The following is a 26,150-nucleotide window of genomic DNA, read 5'->3' as shown; positions in this document are numbered from 1 at the left end:
AAGAATCAAAATATGTGTGTACATATATATATTTGATGCATGGTGTGTATATACATATATATATGCTCAGTTCAGTTCAGTTGCTCAGTCGTGTCCGACTCTTTGTGACCCCATGAACTGCAGCACGCCAGGCCTCCCTGTCCATCACCAACTCCCGGAGTTCACCCAAACTCATGTCCATTAAGTCAGTGATGCCATCCAACCATCTTATCCTCTGTCATCCCCTTCTCCTCCTGCCCCCAATCCCTCCCAGCATAAGGGTCTTTTCCAATGAGTCAGCTCTTCACATGAGGTGGCCAAAGTATTGTTTCGCATCAGTCCTTCCAATGAACACCCAGGACTGATCTCCTTTAGGATGGACTGGTTGGACCTCCTTGCAGTCCAAGGGACTCTCAAGAGTCTTCTCCAACACCACAGTTCAAAAGCATCAATTCTTCAGGGCTCAGCTTTCTTCACAGTCCAACTCTCACATCCATACATGACCACTGAAAAAACCATAGCCTTGGCTAGATGGACCTTTGTTGGCAAAGTAGTGTCTCTGCTTTTTAATATGCTGTCTAGGTTGGTCATAACTTTCCTTCCAAGGGGTAAGCGTCTTTTAATTTCATGGCTGCAATCACCATCTGCAGTGATTTTGTGTATGTATTTATACATGTTTATGTATATATTTATGTGTATATAGTTTTTTAAAAAACAGTCATTCTGTACTTGCCCTGGAAGTAGAATCTAAGAATAAGAATACCATGCTCTTTGCTGAGATACTTGATATAGTGATATGCAAAATTTCAATATGTAAACTAGAGACAGTTTTACTAGGAGGACACTTGTGTTTTTTGCATGTAAGGTAAAATCATTACTGTGGAAAAGCCTGCCTCCAAAAGACCCAGAATGCTTGAATAAGGCATAATTAGATGCTTCAAGATTTTCCTGTTAATATTTATATTTCTGGATTTTTATTTTGTTATCTCAACACCAGAGATAAATAGTTGCAAGTATCAAGGATTTTAAGGAAATTATATTCACTTGTTTTCTGCTGGTTGGAAAAAGACGCAGTTACTCCATTTAAGAATTAAACACCTTCATCGATCCCAAAAAAGAGGAGAATCTTATTTGGGCTTTCATTAAGAGGCACTGGACTTAATGTGTTAATTTATGATGTCAGCAAAAGGCAGAAGCACGTGTGGAAATTAATGACAACAGGTTGACTTGGTAAAGGCCAAACTTAACTGTTCCTTGTGAGGCAGAGAACACAAATACTTGTTTTTCATATTTTAAGGAATTAGTTGGTTTCTCAAATCGTAGAGTATTGACCAGTTTCTAAGAGTTGCTGAGATAAACAGAAAATTTAATTTGTGAGTGTCATTATCTTTTTTTCTAACTGGTTATATCCTCTAAAAGGCTTCTGCAGTGGCTCAGCTGTAAAGAATCTGCCTGCCAATGCAGGCGACACGGGTTTGGTCCCTGGGTCGGGAAGATCCCCTGCAGAAGGAAATGGCAACCCACTGCAGTACTCTTGCCTGGAAAATCCCGTGGACAGAGGAGACTGGTGGGCTACAGTCCGTAATGTTACAAAAGCTTCAGACCTGACTTAGCGACAAAATAACAACAAAAACATCCTCCAGATCCCAGGAGTTAAACCCAAGGTGCCATGAACAACTCCAAGGCCTCTTCATTTCACTGCTGTTAGAGTTAGAAGCTGGAGAAGAATTCTGTCTACGAAGTCCCTGAGACCGAAAGGTGGAATGAAGGGCAGACTTCATGAGGCCTGGTGCTATGAAAGCTCCCTGTGAGCCTGATTCGCACTTTAGGGACAGCGAGCGCACGCTGAACCCCACTCAGGCGGACGAGTGCTTAACACAGTCTGGATCCTCCCAGCACGCCCTCACTTAGGCAGCAGGAAGTAGAACAAGAGACCCCAAATCTAATTCCGGAGAAGTGGAGTGACCCTGGGATGTTGCCCCGAAGTGGGGATCACAAACCAGGCAAAACCCAACAGACAGGTCCTTGTCATGGTTTGGAGGGTCCAGTCACCCTGTGCTCAGGGTGCCACGGTGAGCTAACATCCAGGGAAGGTGTCCCCTGCTGTCCCTGAAATCCTGGGAAATCCCATGGACAGAGGAGCCTGACGGGTCCATGGGGCTGCAAAAGAGTTGGACACGCAGCTGGCTGGGTGCCAGACTATCATTAGGGACTGTGCCACTGTCCTGAGCTGAGCAGAAGAACAGAGAGCTGTAGTGCCTAGTTGTGGGGTGAGTTCCATGCAGAGGAGAGTCGGATTGGGGGAGTGACTTTATGTTGACAAGTGCTTTATGTCCCCTTGCCCCTATTTTGTCTCTAGGGTACAGAGCTGGCTATCTACTGTTAGTGAGATAAACTTGCCAAAGTAGACCACATTTACCCCCTTTTTATCCCAGAGTATTCACTGGCTTGTTTCAAAATCAGGGATAATTTTATTATCTGTTGTTGTTTAGTCAAACGATCAGTTGTGTTCAGCTCTTTAGTGACCCCGTGGACTGCAGCATGCCAGGCTTCCCTGTCCTTCACAGTCTCCCAGAGTTTGCTTAAACTCCTGTCCATTGAGTCTGTGATGCTCTCCAACCATCTCATTCTCTGTCACCCTCTTCTCCTCCTGCCTTCAGTCTTTCTCAGCATCAGGGTCTTTTCCATCAGAGTCTTTTTGGCTCTTTACATCAGGGGGCCAAAGTATTGGAGCTTCAGCATCAGTCTTTCCAATGAATACTCGGGGTTTATTCCCTTTAGGATTGACTAAGGGACTCCTTAGTCAAGGGGTTTGATCTCCTTTCAGCCAAGGAACTCTCAAGAGTCTTCTCCAGCACCATAATTCAAAAGCATCAATTCTTTGGCTCTCAGCTTTCTTTATGGTCCACCTGTCAAGTTCGTATGTGACCACTGGAGAAACCAGAGTTTTGATACATGGGCTTTTGTTGGCAAAGTGATGTCTCTGCTTTTTAATATGATGTCTAGGTTTATCGTAGCTTTTCTTCCAAGAAGCAAGTGTCTTTTAATTTGTTGGCTCCAGTCACCATCCGCAATGATTTTTATTTTTATCATCAGCCTTTTACATATTTTATTTGCAGTCTTTGCAATGCTGCCTCCTCCAGGTCTTCAGCCCAGACAACCCTGTGGACTTCAGCAGACACCCTGTAGAGGGACCCCTTCCAGGGCGCTGCTTACCTTAAAGAAATCAGGAGATACTCTCAGTTGCATCAGCTCCTCAGGTTAATTTTATAGTAAATCATAGGGTTGTCTCCTAGAAAATCCAGAGAAATGGGCTCCTGTCATTAAAAAAGCCTGGAAAACTGTGTTGACATAGTAGCAGGTGAAGGTCGGTCATAAGAATGTGAACTAGAGGGACAGAAAAATGTGATTGCTCTGCAACTTGAATGTTCCCCTCCTCTTTTATAGGAATTTGAAAGGGAAAAGCATGCCCACAGTATACTCCAGTTCCAGTTTGCTGAGGTGAAAGAGGCCCTGAAGCAAAGAGAAGAAATGCTTGAGGTGAGTAGCTTTTCCTTTTTTTTTTTTTAACTTGGGAGCATTTTGTTGGTTTACTACTGAAAGTAATCAGTTTTCTTGGACTCTGACTTCAGGTGAATTCTCTATGCCTGTGTAAGGAGGCAGCTCCTTTAATATTAAAGCAGATGCTCTTTCTTTGGTGGTTTTGGGTTCGCTTGGGGACGTGTGGCAGAGAGAATAATGGCCCCCTAAGATGTCCACGTCCTGATCCCTGGAACTGTAAAGTCACGTTTCACAGCAAAGAGGACTTTGTAGATGTGCTTGAGGACCTTGCGATGGGAGTCGATCCTGTATCGTCCAGGTGGGCCCAGTGTGATGCTAAGAGTCCTTGGAAGAGGGAAGCAGAGTCAGAGGCAGATTAGGAGACGTGACCCCGGGGTTGGAGGTCAGAGCCATGTGAGGGAGGGGCCACAAGCCAAACTGTGGGCACCCCTAGGCGCTTAAAGAAAGTGGGGAATAGATTCTGTCCCCGTCCTGCCCCATCCCTGGTCTCCAGAAAAGACCCCAGGCCTGCCCACGCCTTGAGGGCACTACAAGACTTCTGGACTTCCAAGCCCTGGAACTGTAAGAAAATAAATCCGTGTTGTTCTAAGCCACTGAATGTGTGGTTATTTGTTGCAGTGACAATAGGAAATTAATACGGGCTTGATTTTTTTTTTTAATCTTTTTAACTTGATTAGAGCGTTAGCACCCGTCAGTGAGAATTTCACTCCAGGTTTTCTTCCTGCACTGGGAGCTGGGGAGCATCCTGAGAACAAACCAGGGATCAGTAAGCAAACCTGGTGCTGGGATCTCCGGGGCACTTGCCGGCTCCGGGGTTGTCTGCACTGCAGAGTGCCTTCCTGTCTAACCCTGTGTCTGCTTTCTTTCTATCTGTCCCTATTCTTCAGGAAATCCGACAGCTACAGCAGAAACAGGCGAGTTATATCAGTGAGATTTCTGATCTTCAGGAAACAATAGAGTGGAAAGACAAAAAAATAGGGGTAGGACTCCCACCCTTTGACTTCTGTGCAAGCGGGCAGTCTGCCTAGCAAATTGAGCGCTTTCAGATTCTTTGGTTTGCCAAAAAGGCTTGTTTGAGTTTGCATGCGACCCCCCACGTGACACAAAAGGAACAAAAGAGAGACCGCATGAGCTCACCCAAATGGGTGCTAACTCCAGATTGGAAACTGACTTCCAGCCAGGGAGATTCTCGTTTTGTCAGCAGTGCTGGGCCCCCGGCCTGCCTGTGAGCGGCCAGATGCACAGAGGCCAGAGGAGCGAGGAGGTGCACCTGGCGGGTCCCCGTGGGGCTCAGGCCTCTTGGAACACCCTCTCAGTGTCTCCTGGGCTCCTTCTCAAAGGGCTTTGAGGAAGCTGCAAGGTGGCACGGGTGGTACCCCTCGAAGCCACACCTCGGGTCTCCCCAGGGAGGTGTCAGCGTCTCCCTCCCCAAGGAAAGAGGCGGTCCACCTGCATTCAGGAGTGCTGGGTGGGCAGAGAGGATCCCACTTAAGTAGGGAACAGCTGTGCTCTGTGATGCCAGACAGCTTCCAGACCACAGCGACTCACACCTCACGGCTCTGACAGCCGTCTCTAGACGCTAGAGCAAAGCTCGGTGCTTTTACAGTGTGAAGCTGCGCCTTGCCTTCACTCCGATACACTCACCGCCACTTACCGAGGATTTTGTGTGCATGTCTGTGTGTGCGCTGTGCTTGCTTCAGGACCACTCTGTGCTTACCTGTGACAACAGACGGCGAGAATCAACGTACAAAAGTAGTCAAACTCCTATTAAATAAAACAGTTGTCACTGAGGGTTCATAAGCACGTCTCCATTTACCCCTCGCTGAAATGGGTGCAGTGCTTCTGTTACCTCTCTGACTGTGCTCTGAAACCGCAGACTGAGCCAGGAGAGGACGTGGAAAAGCGAGCGTCCTTCAGAATACTGATGTCCTTCAGGGAGCACGCACGGCGACACTTCTTGGCTGGCGTAAACTACATGACAAGCTTCACACTCACGCTGCGTCTGTGTCTTTAAGCGTAGTCTGTTGAATGTCCTGCCGATGTCAGCGTTTTCCTTAGTGTTCGTAGAAGCCCCCTTCCTAGTCCTGCTTCTGAGGCCCTCTGCTCACTGTGCCTATCTTCTCTCTCTGCTCCGCTGCACACTCAGGCGTTAGAGAGACAGAAAGAGTTCTTTGATTCCGTAAGGAGCGAACGAGATGATCTTAGAGAAGAAGTAGTCATGCTGAAAGAGGAATTAAAGGTATGAAGCCAAAGTATGGTTTAAAAAAAAATCCAGGCAACAGCAGCCGCTCCAGGATTCTCAAGGATGAGTGTGTGGACAGTGGTGTTCATTAATTTTATGACGTTGATTTTTGTTCCGTTAGTAAAATCAAATCGTGGGTTGACTGACCCCAGAGAGACAAGGGAAGTCTGTACATCCTGTGGGGGCCTGCCCATTGCCCGTCACTGTTTACAAGCATATCTGATCTTGAAAGCAATTCTGATTTCCAAGAATTTCTTTTGATAAGCTGTCTAAATTTTTTCTCAAACTCATTAGTAAATTCTCCAGGACATTACTCCAAGTTAGAGTAGATCTTTGTTTCATATAAATACATATATCAAGGCCGGACTGTAAGGACCTTTCTAGCTGAACAGTGTATAGGTGTCACTAGTCAGACTTGGAGATCTCATGGACTGTAGGAAGTTCTACGTCCTGTCTGGGCCGTGTCTAGGGTCTTCTGCTGCTGGCTGGATGCTGAGTGAAATAAACCAATGGGCAGCAGTGGAGGTCAGAGCTCTGGGTGGACTCTCAGTACCATAGGAGGCGGTATTGAGTGTAGGGGTTGTGGGCACGGACTGGCTCCTGCGTTGCCAACAGAAACATCAATGTCAGCTACTTACAATGCAAGGTCAAGGCCAGAACAGTAAGCCAGCAGGGTCAGAGCTCAGTCACAGAGCTCCTCCTCACCAGGATGGGCGTACACATGAACGGTTGGGGAATTCCTCCAAAGCAGAAGAGAAAGTGCCGTAGAGGGCAGGAGGGAGGGGGTGGCTCAGGGTGAAGCGGGCACCCTGGCATCGTGCAGTGCGGCTGAGCATAAAGTGCTTTGCTATGTGAAAGAAAGTGTGAAGTGGAAGTTGCTCAGGCGCGTCTGACTCTGTGACCCAGGGACTATACAGTCCATGGGATTCTCCAGGCCAGAATACTGGAGCCTTTCCCTTCTCCAGCGGATCTTCCCAACCCGGGGATGGAACCCAGGTGTCCCACATTGCAGGTGGATTCTTTACCAGCTGAGCCACCAGAGAAGCTATGAAGGGAGCACAAATTATGTTTCTTTGGAATATAACAGACACTCCAGCCAAGTTTCTCCGTTCCTTTCAGAACACGTGCATATGTCTTTCTTTACCTCTGTGTCTCCTTTTAAAGAACACAATCGGGGTTTTAGAGCTAAAGACCCTTGACGGTGATGCGCTTCATGGCCCACTTTCTGGCCGCCTGCAGTTAAAAAGGGATACCGGCTGAAAGCGCTTTGTCACCAGCCCATTAAGACATGGATGGGAACGTGTAAGAAAGAAGGGCCCTTGGAGGAAGGCTTCCCAGATCTGTGTGTGTTGATATTTATGGGGGTGGCGCCTAGCAATTCTCTATTTCTGTAGAGTTTTCCTCTGCTTAGGGAAAAGTGAGGTTTCTTACTGTTTATAAAATAAAGTTTAACCATGTATCACTTAGTGAGTATTACGATGAGCCTGTTTTTATTCCCAGAAACATGGAATAATACTAAATTCAGAAATAGCTACCAACGGAGAGATGCCAGACACTCTGAACAGCATCGCCTCACAAGGTTCCACAAAAATGACACAGGAAGAGCTGAATGCCCTCAAGGCGACGGGGGACGGGACCCTCGGTAAGTTCGTGCTTTCCTTTGGTCCTCCCATCTTCCGGTCGGCACGGGTCCACCTCCATGCGTTGGCAGAGCTGACGTGGTCATCACTGATTGATTAACCATCACCCAGCATGCCCTGCCTTCTGTCCTCACGGGAACATCCTCGCCACACGGTGTCACCACCCTCGCGTGTTGTCTGGTGTGTACTTCTGTTCATTGCTCACCACCAAAGGCTTAAGAATATGTGTCCTTTGCTTCTCAAAGCTACCAGTGGGACTGTGAATACGCGGGAAGTAGTCTCAAAATTCCGTGACCGTGTGGACATTTCTGTTAGGTTTTCTTCAGTTATGGAGTTGTGACTTCCTCTGTTACAGAATTGTCAAAAGAGCAGAATAGCAGCGGCTGTACGGTGAGTTGGCTGACCGTATCTGCCAGCCGATGCTGCAAGTCCTGTGCACCGTTAAGCATTTTGAGAGCCTGAGGTGCCTATGGACAGTGTAGATGGACAGGGAGCCCTGGGGTGTGACTGCGGTCGGTGCGGACGGCTTTCCTTGTAGACAAAAGTCTGAGTATGTCTGCCCATTTGTCAGAGGTGATGTTCCTTTGTATGTCCTGTTTTTGCTCCTGAGAGAGTATAAACTGAGGAACCCAATAGATAGTAGGAATGTGTAATGCAATTTGCAGATATCTGAAAAGATTCATCAGTTAATATTTGTCGTAATACTCGGCTTTGGTCAGCATCTGATGGACAGCCTGAAATTGTAGCTGGCAAATAAGGTCTCCCTGGCAACCAGTGATCTGTTGCGTTGCAGCTTTTCACAGTGAGGCTGAGACAGGGTCAGGGACCATGGCTTTTATTTCCATTTGGAAGGTTCTCCATGGAAGTGGAGAAAACTGTAGGCCCAGCTTCCCAGATCTGCCTTTCCAGAAGGTGCTTCATTATCTGATGGCTATTTAAGAACTGCAGCTCTTTTCATTGTGTTGAAGTCACTGAAAGAAAGTGAGCTGATGGATGTTCATCCTCCCTTTACCTTCCTAGCTGAGCAGCTAGGGTTCATCCTGCTGCTCTTAGGCATTTTATAAATCCTTGATAACTGCTGTGTAACAAACACTGAAGAACTAGAAGCATGCGTTTTGTGTATCCACGTATTTCTGGATCATATATCCCTGTTAGTAAAGAATTGTGGGAACTTCCAAATACATACGTTTGTTTTTCATTTATATGTGTAATATTTAATTAATATAAAATGTACATTGTAAAACAGATACAATACTAGAGATTTTTAAGGGATGAAGTAAAGGTGACTGTAAATGGAATCCTGCTTGTCTGTCCACTTTCCCTGGAGACTTGGTCCTAAGTCACCAAGCTGTGGCTTTCAGTGACGTGGCCGCTCCTACACCGGGGTGGTGTTTTTGTTGGGAATCCCAAATGTAAGTCTTCGTTTCAAAGCAGTAACAGATTCTTTCATTCATAAGTCTTTAATCGATGAATGGTTTATGTCTGATAAGTGGTCTCTTGATTAGAGGCATTGGCTCCTGCCCCCTGGGAAAGCAACAGAGGTGTGGAAGGCACAGGGTGCTTCCCCAGGAAGCCAGGGATTAGGGGTGGCGGTGGAGTTCTTTTTACCTCCACTAGCTGTTTCCAAAGTGGCTTCCTTGAGATGGACCTCGAGGCTGAGTTTCTTCAAATGAACTGAGTGTTTCTTTTAAAGACGATCTGAAGGCTGCTCTTAGAGCTGGGTGATGTGCAGTGCGGTTCAACAGCTGGAAGAGTAGGCGTGGTCCCCTTGTGCATCCAGAAATGAGAACGGGGACCAGGAACCTTGAGTCATTCTGAAACCTCTCATCTTGGATGGCTGGGCTGTCTGATCTGGAGCTCTTCCTTGTTTGTTAAAAGTTCCCCTTTGAGAGTCTGTCCACCCCACATGGCACCAGCAGCCCCTCTGGCCTCCGACGTGGCGGCAGTGGCCTCCGCTGACCCAGCGTTTGCTCACGCGATGACTGCTTTGCCGCACAGAACTGGCAAAGGCTTCTGTCCGCGTGCTTCTCTGATGGCTCTCTCTCTAGGAGCGGGGTTGGCTGGGAAAGAGAACATGTGTTTACGTTGTAATTTGTGTTGTTTGGTCAACCACATCATGGGGTCCCTTCAATTTTCTCAATGGTCTTTTAGGAAGAGCCAATGAAGTGGAGGTGAAAAATGAAATGGTGGAGCATGAGGGGAAAAGAGAAATCTTGCAGAACGCTGAGCAAAGACAGCACAAAGAGGGCCCGGGAGAGAACTGTGTGGACACGGAGGTGTTCCATCCTGGTGACGATGCCGAGGACCAGAGAACCTCTGAAGACAGTGCCCCCTCCCCGGGAACGGTAGTCAGTTCCCAGAGTGAGGAAGAGGTTCACAGCCAAAGTCTAGAAACTGCCTCCTTCCTTGCAGACACCCAGCAGGCTGAGTCAAGTGAGGTCACAGACAGGGGACTAGTTGGTGAAATCCAAGACTCTGGGATTGGGCAGGGCAGTGGCAATGCTTTGGATATCAAAAACCAAAGGGAAGACTCTGCTGAAGAATGGGAAAAGGGAAAACAGGGAGATCTGAAGGCCAACTTGGAAGAGATGAGCACGAGACCATGTCAGGAGTCTGCTCCTCCACAGGTGTCTGAGGCTGAAAGGGGGAGCAGGGCAGACCCTAGCAAGCAGAGGGGGGGCCCCACAAAGGCTGAACCGGAGGCAGGGCTCACTGGGCTGGGGGCGCCGGGGGGCACTGCAGCCTCCAGTCCTCTAAGTGCTAGTGATGACCCAGGGAGTCACCATGAAAAACGCCTGGGAGACGCCCTGGAGGGGTCAGACCCCAGTGCAGGGCAGGATGTAGAGAAAGACCTTGCCAACCAGGAGGTAGCTGAGCCCTGGGAGGCCCCAGTTCAGAGCACAGAGGCAGGCGGGGAGAACAAGGAGGAGGAGGATAAAGGAAGGAACTTGAGGGAGGAGAAACCAATTGAGCCAGAGGTCCGAACCAGCCCTCGTTCTCCAGAAGCCGAAAGCAGTCCTCCGGAGGTGACGGACCCAAGGGAGGAAGATGCTGAAAGTGAACCCCTGGACGTGAAAGACCCCAGTGAGGAGAATGACCAACAGGGAGAGGCATTGGATTCGTCACAGAAGAAGACAAAGAACAAGAAAAAGAAAAACAAGAAGAAAAAATCACCGGCACCTGTGGAGATCAAAGATGTTCAGAAAGAGTTAACATTTCAGAAGCCAGGTTTAAGTGAAGACAAAGAAGAGCAGGAAAAACATACTGATGAAAAACCCATTGCAGATGCCCAAAATGAGGTCGCTGAGAACCCAAAACAGCACGGTGTAGCAGAGAGCAGTGAAAATAGTGGTGGTCCAGAAAATCCTAAAGTTGAATTGAATGGAAAACTTGACCAAGACGATGCTGCTGTAAACACTAAGGCTGATGGAGACACATTGGGTTTTGAAGATAATATGATTCAGTCGTCAGGCACCAGTAATAAAGAATTAGACGAAGGTGCTGTTAAAGAAGAGGCTGAGGAAGATGGCAGTGCTCCCAGCAGTCCTCCAGGTCCAGAGAATATAGAGGTGCCCAGCAGCGCCCTGCTCGAAGATGAAAGTCCCGCAAAGGACATTAACGATACCTCTCAAACAGAAGGCACAGAAGGGCATGTGATGTCAGAAAATCTAGGTGAGAGAGTCAGAGAGTTTTCAGACAGCGCTCGTCTAGAAAGCGATGGCCTGGCAGCAGCTGACGAGCTGGGGGACTTTGATTCAGAAAACAAGGAAGAGAAGACGGGTGGGACCGGGAAGGGCAGGAGCAAAGAGGACTGCACCATGTCGTAGGTCGGGGCAGGGTCCCAGGGAGAGGCCAGGACTGCACAGCAAGCCTGCTGGGAGAGACTCAGAGAATGGTCTAGATCTGTATAGATGCACCGAGTGACAGTCAGCCACCAGGCTATCTACTCCTTCAAGCTATATCGACTGTTACATGTAGATTTCTATTTCATCATTAAAATCATCACCCCAATGAGAAGGACTCTTCTGTTATCAGAGTAGGTTCTAACGGGGAGCATTCCAGAATTATCAGACAGCGATGTGTACTGTTTTGTTTCTGCTTAAAGTCAAAATCCAAACATTTAGCTTTTGCCTTAAGCTGATATGAATGTGCATATTCTTGACCAAATGTATCAGCATCTAACTGAAAGGACCAAGTAGTATCCTGAGATTTCCACGTTATAATTTAAGTGGTCTCATTTAAACATATGTGCGTTCATATTTGATTTTGATATGTATAATATAACCTGTATGGTATTTTATTTAAAAAGACATAAACAGCAAAGCAATGTATAGGTCACTGAGTCATGAAATTTGCACCTTAGGACAATAATTTATCACATGAGGGATAGCAAATAGCTTACTTGCCTTTATCTCGTACAAGTATCTTATCTCGGACCAATACTTTTCGATTTCATTCTTGAGGATACCTGAATTTATTTTGTAGGAGATTTTAACTTTGTGCCAATTATGTACCAAAGTTATTTTATACAAAGACTTTTTTTGTTCTGGAAGAGATATATGTTGTAATTGCATTTCCTACTGCAGTATTTGGGCAGGGAGAATCATTTCTGAACTTTATTTTGTTAGCCTTAAAATTAGTTCTCTTTGTATTTGTCTAATCATTATTCAGTAGAGCAACACAAAACGACTCTTGTGCAAACTGCTGAGTAGAGTCTAACAGGATGTTTTTAGTAGTTGAATCACTTTTGGTACTTTGGTATAAATATTTTCATTTGTTGTTTTTTGGTATATTCTCAGTGAAAATTTGTTGTTTTGATCCTCCTAAACAAAATATATATTTTCTATATGAAGAAACATTTAAAAATAATTGTAAAGTTAAATAAAAATCATTGTAAAATATTACAAGGGGATGTACAGTATGAGCGCTATTGATACTTTATGAGATCGCATGACTTCGTATTATTGTTACAAGGTATGATTGAGTGCAAAAAAGACCAAAACCCTCAACAAACTTGAGGCAAACGGAAGTGTTACTCTGTCATTGAAATAAAGACATTTTATAATTTTACAAGCCTGTGATTTCACTCTTGTGCTACTTGAATTCTGGTTGTGGCTACATAATGCTATCTTTAATCTACTTTTGTCTGCTTCTGGGTTGCTGATTCCCAGTCGGGGTTCTATGGAGAACTCCTGCTTCATGGCCTTTGCCAATAGTGAATAGCTGCACTCCTGGTATCCACCCTGGGGCCAGTGTTGGACCATCCTTGAGCAAGATCTTTTCCTCAGAGAATCTCCTGTAATCTGTGGTTCTGATGAAGAGCTCAGTTGAGAAAAGTCCCCATCCCGTGCTTAGGGGTGCTTACAGGTGCCGACCTTTACACTGTTTTGAAGAGGATGATGGGAATTTCAAATAAACACTGACTATTTCTGCATCCCCTCCTGAAACAGGGGACGATGGGACTGACCAGTTCTGTCCACTTACGCCACGTGCATAGGAAACTAGGAGGCCTGCTAGACCATCAGGTCCGAGGAGCTGTGCTCAGACTGGAATGCACTCTGTGAAGCAGCCCTCCTTCCTGCCTTTCAAGGCCTCTGGGGAAGTGACTCAACAGCCAAACTCACTCCCTGGTGAGCTCATCAAAGCCTTTTAAGGCCTTTGTTTCTCATGTTATTCAACAGCACATTTAAGGGCCTTGGAATACACTTCCCATCCCTCATCAGTCTCAACTGTTCACTCTTGCATTTAATCAACGAACACGTAGATCACCTCCTATGTGGAAAGTGCTGGGAGTAAGCACATAGGACCAGCCTCTAGGGGGAGCAGGAGCTGAGAATTGGAAAGGGAGCAAAAAAGAGAAGGCTTCTCAAGGGTCAAACGATTCTTGATCATCTAAGAGCCTTCATTATGAACATCAATGACTCTGCTCCAAGGACAAGATGATATTACAGCCCCACCTAGTAATAATGTACAGGTGAAGGTCCCTGAATTACCAAGAAATGGTTGCCTCTGGTGTATTTGGTGTTGGAAGGCATGGAATATTGAATTGGCCAAAAGGTTCATTTGAGTTTTTCTATACCGTCTTAAGGAAAAACCCAAATGAACTTTTTGCCCAACCTAATATATAAGGCAATTTGGAAAGATCGCACTGTCAAATGAGTCAGACTCAGAAAAGAATCCAAAGGTTACCCACCAAACACATCCCCAGAGTAACCTGGACCGCTGAGGTTTCACTATAATGTGGACAGAGGAAAACACTGATTCTTTAAATCAAAAAGCTGGGATATTTTTCAGCCTCAAATCAGAACATAGCGGCTATGTGTAAAATGTTAATCTTCCTTTCAAAGTATAAGTAAGTATAATTATGAGTTTATTTTAAAAGATACAGAAAGGTACTGAGAATTTTGATTTATAGGCTATTTTATCACATACAAAGGTTGGGAAGCAGTAGAATTTTTGAAAAGAGTGTTTAAGAACTACTTTCTGTAATTCTAGTTAAAGGAAAACCTAATGACCCAAGCTTTTAAATTCCCACTGTCACTGGGACCCTGGAATGCTACTCCTCTGTGTTTAGACAGTTTAGGGTTCCTGTTTTCTATTGATAGATTCCTTTCCTAGGAGACCCCTTGGTGCAGCATGCCAGCATGACCATCGAAACAAGAAACACAGCAGTAAGACTCATTCCAAGTGTTGGCTCCAAAACGAAAGGAAGGGGTGTTTGTGAGTGTGTTACATTCAGAGTATGTACTTACTCGGTGTGATGATCTTACACAGGGAAAACGATCAGGAGAAAAACCCCTTTCACTCTTTCCGCCTCTCTTACTTCAAAGATATATGTATTTTTCAAGACGTGGAAGCCTTCAGCTGTTCAACTGATCTGAAACAGCGGCTGGTGCAAGAAATTCCCATTTATACAGACCTCTTTGGCCCCATAAGCAAGAGAAAAAAAAAAATCGCCATCAGTAGCCTGTCCTGTCCCAGCTCTCCCTTTTATAGGAAGGAGGGGTGGTCCTGGCATGGGAGGTTAGGCCTGGGCCAGATGAAAAGTGACCACATGGATTAAGATCAAACTAAGTCAGTGCAAGAAGGAAGCAGAGAGAGAACCACACTCGGTGGATTTCTCAAGACCTGTCTTAACGATCATTATCTTCATGAACGTGGGGGGAGATGAGAGATGACTTTTCTCTGCAGTGGGGTGGGGAGGCCTAAGGATGGGAGAAATTAACCTGAGGATGAAAATTGTCCTTCTGAGTGTATCTTATTGTAAGTAAGCAGTTTACCCTCTCTGTGCCCCACTGTACTGTCTGAAATCGGGGCTAGAACCTGCCTTTTAGAGTGGTGATGAGGATTAGATTCAAGTAAAGCAGTAAAGAGAGTCATGGTTGTTGCTGGTGGTCAGCCTTGCTGTAGTCCCTACAGTGCAGTCAGAGCACTCAGGTCCCTCAGGGCGGGGCGGGGGGCCCAGTGCTTCCTTGCTGCCCCGTGGACTGTCTGTATGGTCTGCCACTTTGTTCCTCGTTTGACAGGTCTCTAAAGTTCACACAGGAAAATGTGTTGGGATTTAATATGTTGGGTGAGTGGACCAAACATCTCATTCGTGTTTTTCCATTCAATTTTATGGAAAACCCCAAGTGAACTTTTTGGCCAACCCAATATAAAAACCAGTTTTTTTTTTAAGGTAAACTGTTGACAATGTTACTAAAATATCTTTAATTTCCAATTGTTTTTAACTTCCTAATATAAAAGAAAACTCTGAGTCTGAGACTTTGTGACTTAGTTTTCTTAAATGCTTATCATTTGGGTGTCAGAGACCAGTGATAAGTAGGATTGCTTAGTGAGCATAGGTTTGCGACACTTGCTGAGGATCACAGTGATTACCAGTCAGGCTTCACTATTCACCTGACAAGTTAGACTTGTTGATTTTTAAAGCTGTAAAAAAGTGGTACTCATTTTCTTTTTTTATTGAAGTATAGTTGAGTTCCAGCTGCATAACATATGTGAAGCATAGTGCAGTGTTTTCATAGGTTACGCTGTATTTCCTGACCTATACAATGTATCCTTTAGCCTTTTGATACCTGGTATTTCGTGCCTCTTCATCTCCTTCTCCGTCTTGCTCCTCTCCCTTCCCTCTCCCCAGGGATAACCACCTGTGAGTCTGCTTCCATTTTGTTAAATTCATTCGTTTCTTTTATTCTTCGGATCCCATATATGTGATAACACACACTGTTTGTGTTCCTCTGACTGCAGTGCTCATTTTCTTTATATCAGACAGTTTTGCTTCCTTCTCTTCTCCAGTTTCCTGAAACTATCTAGTTTTAATCTTCTCCAATTCTGCTTTAAAATTTCTCACATTTCTCTCTCTTCATTTTTCATGTTTCCACCGTAAGACTAAAGGTCACATGACCTTTGTTTTTTTATTGCTAGCACTATTATTACATTTTAACATTTTTTTACTTGCTAAGATATTTGAAATTTTCTAATAGAAAATATAATAATAAATTGTAAATGGATCCATGAGCCTCAAAGCACTTTCTGTTATATTCAGTGTTTCTTATGCCTGTGGTTATTGTATATAAGAGTATAAAATATACAGGGTAAAATGAAAAGTGATATTGCATAAGAGAGCCAGGTTTTAAACTTTTTTTTAATTTTTGTTTCAGTGTGGGGTGCATTTATGGAAAGGACAGAATAAAACATCTGTCAGAAGCAATTTGTGTATCAATTAAAATGGAACTCAGAAGGATGATAAATGTATCTTACACATAACATTTTCTGCTTTCATTTGTATTGCTCTTATGCCTTTCAAAATAGCAACTTAGGATGTTGGGAAAAGCAATTGAGAAAGCATATAATTTGGATTAGAATGAGGATAGATGACTTTGCAAGAATGAAAACAAAGGTGTGTTTTTTATGAATTATGTCCGTTTCACACATCTAATCAAAATCTGGGCAGTGTGAGTGCACTGCCCCTTGGGAAGAGGAACCTCGGGCCAGAAGTCGGTCTGACTCAGACGGCCGGGTTTAGGCGAACAGTGAGCGCATGGTCAGCGGTGCGGCCCGGGGCCTCAGGGAAGCTGTTGGGCTGGGGTCCTCGCCTGTAGAGGGGGAGTGTGGCAGCAGCGCCCCCCCGCCGGAGCTTCATGGGCGGTGGTGTAAGTCGCTGGGGCACACCACAGCACACCTTGGCATCCATCAGCATCACCTCATCCTGATTTTGCCTGGAAAAACTGGTGTAGGATGTTGCCCCTGAAATCCTCCCCAGTCTTAATTTCCCCCTCTGGAGACTGTAGTCCTCGGTGCCCCTTCACAGAGATGTTGGGGGGATTTCTGGGTGCTTCCGTTCAGTTCAGTTGCTCAGTCGTGTCTGACTCTGCGACACCATGGACTGCAGCACGCCAGGCTTCCCCGTCCTTCAACATCTCCCGGAGCTTGCACCAACTCTGGGTGCTTACGTAAGTAAGTAAGTGAAGTCACTCAGTCATGTCCGACTCTTTTTGACCCCGTGGACTGTAGCCTACCAGGTTTCCCCGTCCTTCAGCATCTCCCGGAGCTTGCACCAACTCTGGGTGCTTAAGTAAGTAAGTAAGTAAGTGAAGTCACTCAGTCATGTCCGACTGTGACCCCATGGACTGTAGCCTACCAGGCTTCCCCGTCCTTCAGCATCTCCTGGAGCTTGCTCCAACTCCGGGTGCTCACGTCCATGCAAACTTCTGTGTCCGGGTGGGAGGAATGACAGAAACCTGAGCTCCTCGAAAGAAGAGCAGCTCTTCACAAGTGGGCTCGCCGCTGTGCCATTGGCATATTTAGGGTCCGTAAACGACTCTGACGTGGGTGAGTCTTTGAGAGAAATGAAGAAGATGCACACATCTGGGGTAGAAACTCAGAGAGTCAGGGCGAATGAAAATGCTGGTTATATCTGGTCATGATACTCGGTGTGTCTGTAATACCTTGCTAATGATGTTAAACCGTGAAGCCTGTGAGATCTTATGTTGCAGTGTGGTTTGGCCTTAGAGCTCTTGCATGCTAACCCAAAGTAGAAGATTAGCCTGCTTGCATGCAGCCGGATACTGCCCTACGAGACAAGCATGTGTGGGAGGTTGACGCGGCTCAGCCCTCCCTTGGCTGAATTCCTCCCCATCCTGTCTGTGGCCTCATGCACTGTGGTACGTGCGTAATTCCATCATCAATTTCACTAACCCCAGTACTTGTTCTGTGATTTAGCCATCTGCCGAAAGAGGCATTCACCAAGTCGCCTGAACCTGTTCTCTCTCTGATTTCTTTAGATATTAGGTTGAAAAAGCTTGTTGACGAACGGGAATGCTTATTGGAACAGGTAACAATCTTTTTTATTACTTTTAAAGTTCTGGAATGGGGCACCTGAAACTGGGACCCTTCCCACTCTAGTTTCTTGCTTCATCAGGAAACCCCTGATACATCATGCCTGAAGATAGTTATTAAGTCAACCAGTGTTCTTAATGTTTTTATCCAAGTAAGACATCAGAAGTCATATCGGACTTAGAGAGGATGTCCCAGAGATTCAAGGCCATGTTCTGAATTTGGCACACGCTACATGAATTGCTGCTTAAATAAAAGATTTGGGTAGAAGACCTTGAATAAACATTGAGAGGCGAGGGTGTTCCTGAGACATTCCAACACCCTTCCTCTTCTGCCTGCCCATAAAGGTCAGTTTTGGGGCTTCCCTGGTGGTCCAGTGGTTAAGAATCCACCTTCCAATGCAAGCGGTACACTATCAATCCCAGGTCAGGGAGTTAAGGTCACACATGCAAAAAAAAAAAATTTTTTAAGTCAGTTTTGTAATCTCTCAGTGATCAGCACCCCTGTCCGGCTGGTATTTCTTGCTTATAGCTGATGCAAGTTATTTTCACTGCTGTTTACCTACCTTGACCTCTTCTGCCTCGAGAAATCCTACACAGTTGTGCACTTTGGTCTTTTTCCTAGTGGGATAGTGGAAGTCGCTCAGACATGTCCGACTCTTTGTGGCCCTGTGGACTATACAGTCCATGGGATTCTCCAGGCCAGAATACTGGGCTGGGTAACCTTCCTTTCTCCAGGGGATCTTCCCAACCCAGGGATCAAGTCCAGGTCTCCCACATTCCAGACAGATTCTTTGCCAACTGAGCTACCAGGGAAGCCCTTTTTCATATGCAAGGTAGTATTATTAAGAAATTATTCCACAATCACTTTCTAAGGAAACTCGATTCTTCTCATTTTCCCTCGTAAGCCTAGTCAAAGGTATCTGCCTTACTTTTTTTCAAGTTTTGAAGATTTCTCTCAAAATTGGGTAAACCACTAAATGTGGTGAGAGGATTCTCTTGAAGTGTCTATGATCTTCTGTAAACCTGTGTGCATGGTAATTCTGTACTTGCTTTCCAAAGCAGTGTGCACCAATGGTCTGTATATCAATGTGGGTCTGTTCTGCTCCTGTCAGTGGCGGAGGACTTCCAACAAATCTGCAGAGATTGGAGGCTAACAGGACCAGGGCTGGGAGACTCCCTATTGCACAACAGAAAATTCTACACACACACACACACACACAGCTGTTAATTACAATCCCAACTGCTGTGTGTGTGTCTCTCTCAGAGGGAAGAAAGCCATGTAGAGGCCAACCCCTTGCAGGTGGCAAACCTGCAACTTGATGGGGTTCTGTTGGGGACGATGCTTCTGTGCCTGGAAGACTCCTGGTGGCCTATCTGCCTTTTTAGTGAATAAAGCAAACATAATTGTACGCAGATTTGTGAACTTGTAGATAAACACTTGGGCTTCCCTGGTGGCTCAGCTGGTAAAGAATCTGCCTGCCAAAGCAAGAGATGCACGTTCAATCCCTGGATCGGGAAGATCCCCTGGAGTAGGAAATGGCAGTCTGCTCCAGTATTCTTGCCTGGGAAATCCCATGGACAGAGGAGCCTGGTGGGCTCCAGTCCAAAGTGTCACGAAGAGTCAGACATGACTGAGTGCATACGCGTACATAGATAAACACCAAAACTATTTATGGAAAAGTCTCCTGAACTCAAGAGGAATTTCAACCTTAGAGAGAGTTTTTCACCCAGAGTTACAAAATAGTGCATTAAATGCCTGATGCTGTAAATACAGTCTCATTTTCATCCGTTATACTGTTACTTTTGAAGAAGAGTGCTAACTGGCAGAAGATTTTTCATTTATTTATTATTTGGGTTTGTTTCTTGACAAACAAATCAAAAGAGAGGGACTCCCCATCTTCCCAGTGGCTTGTAACATTTCACTGTGTTTCTCTCCTGCTTCTTTACGTAACCCTCTACCTTAGAGAAACGCAAAGTGATGGCAGGACAACATCAGATTGTACTTGTGGGGCATGGGGTTTGACTTGACATGCTCCTTCCTTCCTGATAGGCTCTAGTCTCATTTAAAATACAGAAATTAATGTACTTTATTGGTGGATGTTTTCAGATTAAGAAACTCAAGGGGCAGCTGGAAGAGAGACAGAAGAGTATCAGATTAGACACTCTGCACCCAGAAGACGGTGTCTTACAGAATGGGACAGACGTGCACATGATGGACCTACAGAGTAAATGTCAATCCTCGTGTAGAAGGAACCCCTTAGCCGTGTGTGGTTTTTATTGTACTAGTGCAGGAGGAGGAAACCATCATGGCAAGGAGTGGCCAGTGTTCCCCATGTCCTCCCAGAAGCCCTTGAGGACAGAAGCAGAAAGCTGTTTCTTTGTGGGCGAGGACAAGCATGGGCAGTGGGCAGGACAAACGCGTTTCTGTCTGAGCCCAGGAAACAGCAGGTGCCCCAGAATGAGCACCAGGGCACCACCAGATGACTCGCTGCTAGAAACCACATTTGCTATGCTGGATACAGCCTTCGGATCTGCTGACTGTATGGGGAGGTCAGAAGGTATTTTTCCATGCCAGGAAACGGACTAGGGAATGGCAGTGTGCTCCAGTACTCTTGCCTGGGAAGCCCCATGAACAGAGGAGCCTGGCGGGCTACAGTCCAAAGCGTTGCAAAGAGTCGGATGTGACTGAGCACGCACTCTCCCACAGATACACACTAAAACTATTTATGGAAAAGTCTCCTGAACTCAAGAGGAATTTCAACCTTAGAATTTTTCACCCAGAGTTACAAAATAATGCATGCCTGATACTGTAAATATATCAGCGAAGAGCTGACTCTTTGGAAAAGACCGTAGTGCTGGGAAAGATTGAGGGCAGGAGGAAAAGGGGTGACAGGATGAGATGGCTGGATAGCATCACCGACTCAATAGACATGACCTTGAGTAAACTCCAGGAGACAGTGAAGGACAGGGAAGACTGGAGGGCTGCAGTCCATGAGGTCGCAAAGTCGGACCGACTTAGCGGCTGAACGACAGCAACAACAAAACTAGAAAGAAGCTTAAAGGGATAAAGCATGCCCAGCCTCTCTGCCTCCTCCCCAATCCCCCACCATTTCTTTGTCTTCTTTGCTCTAGGGCGCTCTCCCTGCGGGCTGAGAGCGCCTCCTGAGTTGTGGGGCCACAGGCAAGAAGATTACACGGTTAAGGGCTTGGTTCCCAGTAACTATTGCTTTAACATTTTAAAAGCCCCAAGAGCTTAACAAATTTTCCTTCTCTTTCAACCTTTAGGGGATGCCAACAGACAGATCAGCGACCTCAAATTTAAACTTGCAAAATCTGAGCAAGAGATAACTGCATTAGAACAAAATGTACGTGCGCACTTTTAAGCCATCACGGGCAGCCCAGCCGATGATTAACTGAAGTTTTTCATTTGCTAGAAAGAACTCGCCCTTCAAAGGCTGAGGACAGAAAGAGGCAGAGAATTTTAGAACCAAAAAAGGTCCAAAGGAGGATAAACAAGGCAGCAAGTCTCTCCGAGCATTTCCCGCAAGGAAAGGACATAGGAAGGAAAGGTCACTGCTAGGATCTGGGCTGTTATCGGGCCTTCCCTATGGCTCAGAATGTAAGAAGTCAGCCTGCAATGTGGGAGATCCTGGTTCCATCCCTGGGCCGGGAAGACCCCCTGGAGAAGGAAATGGCAACCCACGCCAGTAGTCTTGCCTGGAAAACCCCACAGATGGAGGAGCCTTGCGGGCTACAGCCCATGGTGTCACAGAGTTGGACACTTATAATCGATGCCAGTCCTTTATATGGCTTCCCTGGTAACTCAGAGGTAAAGAATCCACCTGCCAATGCAGGAGATGTGGGTTTAATCCCAGGGTCATGACAATCCCCTGGAGAAGGAACTGGCAACCCACTCCTGTATTCTTGCCTGAGAAATCCCGTGGTCAGAGAAGCCTGGTGGGCTCCAGTCCACGGGGTTGCAAAAGAGTCAGGCATGACTTAGTGCCTAAACAACAATAATCCTTTATAAACAAGGTTAGTTGAAGCAAGTACCTAATGTGGCTGGGGAGCTTTCTTGAAAGTCTTTGGAAAAACAAAACAAAAAAAGGGTTTATTACCAAACGCTTGATGCAGGTGCGTTCCTCTCGCCTGGGTTTTCCCTCTTTCCCTCCCAGCCCGGGGCGCGCTCTGATCTCCTGATTTGGGGCACTCACACCTCCCGCGTGCTGGGCCCTGGGGCAGACTGTGTCCTAACCGAAGGGAGAAATAAAAACAGGTCCTCTTGCCCCCTCCATCGCGGGTGTATGTGGCTGGGACTTCTGAGAATTTTTGTAGAAACGAAAATGAGAAGCCCACCTCCAAAGCAATGCGTGTTTGGAAGCATGCCTTGAGGGCAGCAGAATCCATCTCCAGCCCCAGATGCCACCCCGAAGCCGCCTCCTGCCCCCCTCTGAGTCCCTTGGCTCTCTCCTCCCTTCCTGCCACCTCTGGGAGAGATTGGACGGGAGCTGAGGTCCTGAGGGAGCCGTTGCTTTGCCAGCCTGTTGTGCAGGATCGACCCGCATCAGAGAGGATGGTGTCCTGGGGTCAGCACGGTGGGAACCGCACTTGGGACCAGGGTCAGAGAGGAAATGAGTCCCTGATAGGTGCCACTGCTGGGTTGCTCGTAAGTGTGAACAAACAGCTTTGCGTGGCTAGAACCTGTGTGACAGCTCCTCATCCTGGACCATGGTTCTTGCTACAGTGTCATCTCTCCTTTTATTACATTACACCCTTGGATCGAAAATATAAGCATGCAGTCGGGAGAGAAAACCGGCCTATCAATTTATACACCTGATTTTTTTCCTTTCCTTCCAGGTCATAAGGTTAGAAAGTCAAGTATCACGTTATAAACAGGCTGCTGAAAATGCTGAAAAAATAGAAGATGAACTTAAGGCTGAAAAACGGAAACTCCAAAGAGAGGTAAATTTTCCAGGCTATTTCTAGGAAAAGAATGGGTAATGATATTATGGTTGAGAGAGCAGGGTGAGGATCTGCTGCCCGGAAATCTGCGCTAAACCATTCATTGTTAGGTCTTCCAGGCCACTCTGAGGGCCCTTGCTCACATCGTAAAGGAAACTAGTTCAGTAGGTTAGGAGCTTAGGGCCAGAATCAACCATCAGTCATTTTTCTGTCTACAGTGATGGCAGCTGTCATGCTGCCGTCCTCTGGGTTCCCCTAAAAAAATCTATCATTCTGATTTTTGCTCCTGCGTGTGCTCAATCGGTCCCACTCTTTTGCGACCCCGTGGACTGTAGCCCACCAGGCTCCTCTGCCCATGGGATTCCCCAGGCAAGAATACTGGAGTGGGTTGCCATTTCCTTCTCTAGGGAATCTTCCCAACCCAGGGATCAAACCCATGTCTCCTACCTCTCCTGCATTGCAGGTGGATTCCTTGCCACTGAGCCACTGAGGAAGCCCAACATTTTTCGGCTTTTAGGTGATTTTTCCCCACTCTCTAGCTGCTCTGTTATTCTCCTTCCTTTGATTTTCTACATCCCACACTAATACATGTGGGTTTACTGCTATTTATTCTGCTTGAGATGTGTTGTGTTTCTTTGATCTGTGAGGTCTCTTTTCTAAATAAATGTTGGAAAATTTTCGACCACGATCTCCTTAAGTAACTCCTCTTCCCGCGAGTCCACCTTCCCCCTGGGACTCTGATCAGAGGATACAAGACCTGCTCGTGGCCCCTCTGGTATCTCTCTGCCATTTGTCTTTTCCATTTCCTGTCTCCTTACTTCCCAGTGTTGCAAAATGTGCAGTTTTTAGAGATCTTCCAGTTCACCGCCTTTTGTTTTCTGAAATAGACTCATTCCTGACAGTTCCTTTGTTGATCATAGCCTCATTTCATGAAAGATTTCGTCCTCAGCTCTTCTGTTTTCCACACTGACGACCAAAGCATGCTCAGTCTTTGAGGTCTGTCTCTGTTGTTTATCGCTCCTGTTGGCTCAGATGGTTCGTCCCATCGTGTCTTTGGTGTCTCGTGAGGCTATGCTAGATTTGAATGTATAGCAATACCCCCGGCTCACCTTGGGGAAATTTCCACAGAGAGGCTTGCTTCTCTGTCTGCTGGTGAAAGCCACGGCAGGGGAGTTTCACCTGTCTCAGAACCCCACCCAGCCGCCTGGAGGGTTTTGGATCAGAACCAGAACCGCAGACTCTGTTCCAGCGATGCGTGTCTCCACAGTCAAAGAGCTGTGAACCCCCACCTTGGGGCACCCCTACTCTGCACGCTGCCTGCTGGTCCAGGCAGCTCCCTACTGACGTGGCTTCTGCTGTGTCTTCCAGGCTCTGTGGCCCTGGCTCCCGTACGACCATCCTGGCCTCAGGCATTCTCACTTTGGTCTCGGGCTGCAGAATGCAGAAACCCAGCTGCACAGGGCTGTGGGGAGCGCCTTCTTCAGCTGGTCTGGCTCAGCTCCTGATTGCGTGTTTGTTTGCCTCACCTTCTGTGAGACCACCAGGATCCCCAAGACTGTGCCATGTTTGGGTCGAGTTCCCGAGGGAGGGTCCCTAGTTTAGTTACTCACGAGGCCAGAATCTCATGCCTGTGTTACTTTTTAAATTAAGAAATATACACATACACACATGTAGGTATGTGTGTCTTCAGGATCTTGGTGGGTCTGGGTCATCACTGTGATTTTCAGTGGGACTAGAATCAGAGCATGCTGACTTTCACCTTCGTTTTCAGCTTCGCTCTGCACTGGACAAAACAGAAGAGCTCGAGGTGAGCAACGGCCACTTAGTGAAGCGTCTGGAGAAGATGAAAGCCAACAGGAGCGTCCTCTTGTCCCAGCAGTGAAGGCCGGTTCTGAACAGGACACGGGTGGGTGGGTGGAGAGCACGGGTGCGTCGGCTGGTCTGTTGCTGCCCAGGAGCGCTGCTTCTTCCGCTGCTTCTCAGAGAACACCCCGGGGAGCACCCTGCTTTTGCCTGGAGCCCCAGCAGCCGCGAGATGCCTCTGTCTGCAGACGGAGACCTGGTCTGGGGCAGCCGCTCTGCACCTGCAGGCCGTTTAATAAGCACACTGGGCCGTGGGGCTCTGTTGCCAACAGCGCAGCAGCCTCTTCACGCCGTTTAAAATGGTGATCGGAGTAAAGACAAAAGCGGGACTTGAGTTCTCTCCACGTGTCTTGCTGAACATTAAGGGGAAATGTTTCAGTGTTGGGACTTCCTTTCGTGGCCGAATCTACAATTTGAGCGACTTCAGTAGTATCTCTTAGTCTACGCTTTTCATACAGAAAACACTGTGGAACCACAAGCCATTACCAAGCAAAACTCTTTCACTAGAAACAAGTGGATGGTCTAGAAGTAAAAGTGACCTTAAGAAGACTCTTTCCAGGCAACAATGAAGCTTTTCTAAGGGGTTTTTGCATCCGTTCAATCAAAAGAATACTTTTTTCCAGGGTAATTAGGCAACAGGTTCACTGAAAAATGACAGCTTTTCATTCGCATTATTAAATCCTTATATTTGGAAAATTGACGTTGTTAACTTCTTTTAAAGAATGTACTATTAGAAAAATTAAAAATTGAAATGTTGAAAGATTTTAGCAATGTGATTTTTATTTTTCCCACTGAGAAAGAAGATCTTTATACTAATTTTTCTGTATATTTTGGGCCAACTTTTCATTTTCTCAGCATTATCAAATCAACCCATATTTCTTTCCCTCTAAAAAAGGTGTATTCACGGTGAATAGGATTAGAACACAATAAGAATCAACACTCTTACAATAAAAAGTAAACTGAAGAAATTACAGACCAGAGTAGAGACAACTCTAATATCTTCAAGGACAAAAGTAGAAGACATTTGGGTACTTGCTGATTTGGAGTTATTCTTTGTATATGTTGGGTTTCAGATAATGCTGGTTTAGCAGGCCAACTTTCACAGTATTAGCAAGTGCAAACCAAGATGATATCATCCGTATGTATCCCTAGTGTTGACAGTTGGAGAGTGCTGAGGTAGGAGACATGGGTTGTGTGCATATAATTAAGAAAACATTCCCAAGAGGGTGCTAGAGGTCACAAAGGTCCATCCCCAGAATTATCTGGATCTGGGGTACACAGGCTGCATTTCACTGGGTAAGAGAAATTTGGTCTCCTTGTGCCGAGAATATTTTACAGTGCTATCTGCATGAAATATTCAAATAAACACATTGAGGTATTATTGGAGTACATAGAAAAAAATCATTTGAGCGGAATCAATCTGTTGGCAGATGTGTTAATGAGTAGTCACGCCTGAGGTGCACACTGCAACACAACAGTAAGATCTGGCCTGATGAAACAGGGAGAGCGAACGTAGTCAAGACAGGAAGTCAAAGAGGAAGGCTAAGGAGTTCCCTTTAGGCCTCA

At 46.2% G+C, this 26,150-nt stretch overlaps 1 protein-coding gene across 36 annotated transcripts in view; it reads left to right on the top strand.

The window, feature by feature from the left end:
* Window positions 1–25,360, top strand: part of LRRFIP1 (LRR binding FLII interacting protein 1) — a 161,490-nt gene extending 136,130 nt beyond the window's left edge. For 28 of the 36 annotated variants that reach the window (XM_055402331.2, XM_055402328.2, XM_055402333.2 and 25 more), the window contains 5 exons: window positions 3,427–3,519; window positions 4,428–4,520; window positions 5,687–5,779; window positions 7,283–7,424; window positions 9,574–12,495. In XM_055402331.2, the coding sequence (XP_055258306.2) occupies window positions 3,427–3,519; window positions 4,428–4,520; window positions 5,687–5,779; window positions 7,283–7,424; window positions 9,574–11,249 (2,097 nt within the window). In that variant the 3' untranslated portion in view covers window positions 11,250–12,495. Of the gene's footprint in view, window positions 1–3,426; window positions 3,520–4,427; window positions 4,521–5,686; window positions 5,780–7,282; window positions 7,425–9,573; window positions 12,496–17,705; window positions 17,756–19,866; window positions 19,985–21,044; window positions 21,125–22,616; window positions 22,722–24,492 lie in introns of those variants that run through there. The other 8 variants (XM_055402341.2, XM_088835085.1, XM_088835086.1 and 5 more) reach the window with 4 other exon arrangements.
* The last annotated feature ends 790 nt before the right edge of the window (window positions 25,361–26,150 follow it).

This window comes from Moschus berezovskii, chromosome 4 (assembly GCF_049115385.1).
Source record: "Moschus berezovskii isolate FMDL1 chromosome 4, NW_MosBer_1.0, whole genome shotgun sequence".
Taxonomy (NCBI): Eukaryota; Metazoa; Chordata; class Mammalia; order Artiodactyla; family Moschidae; genus Moschus; species Moschus berezovskii.
Note: the sequence above shows the minus strand (reverse complement) of the source record. Positions and strands in the feature narration are given on the sequence as shown.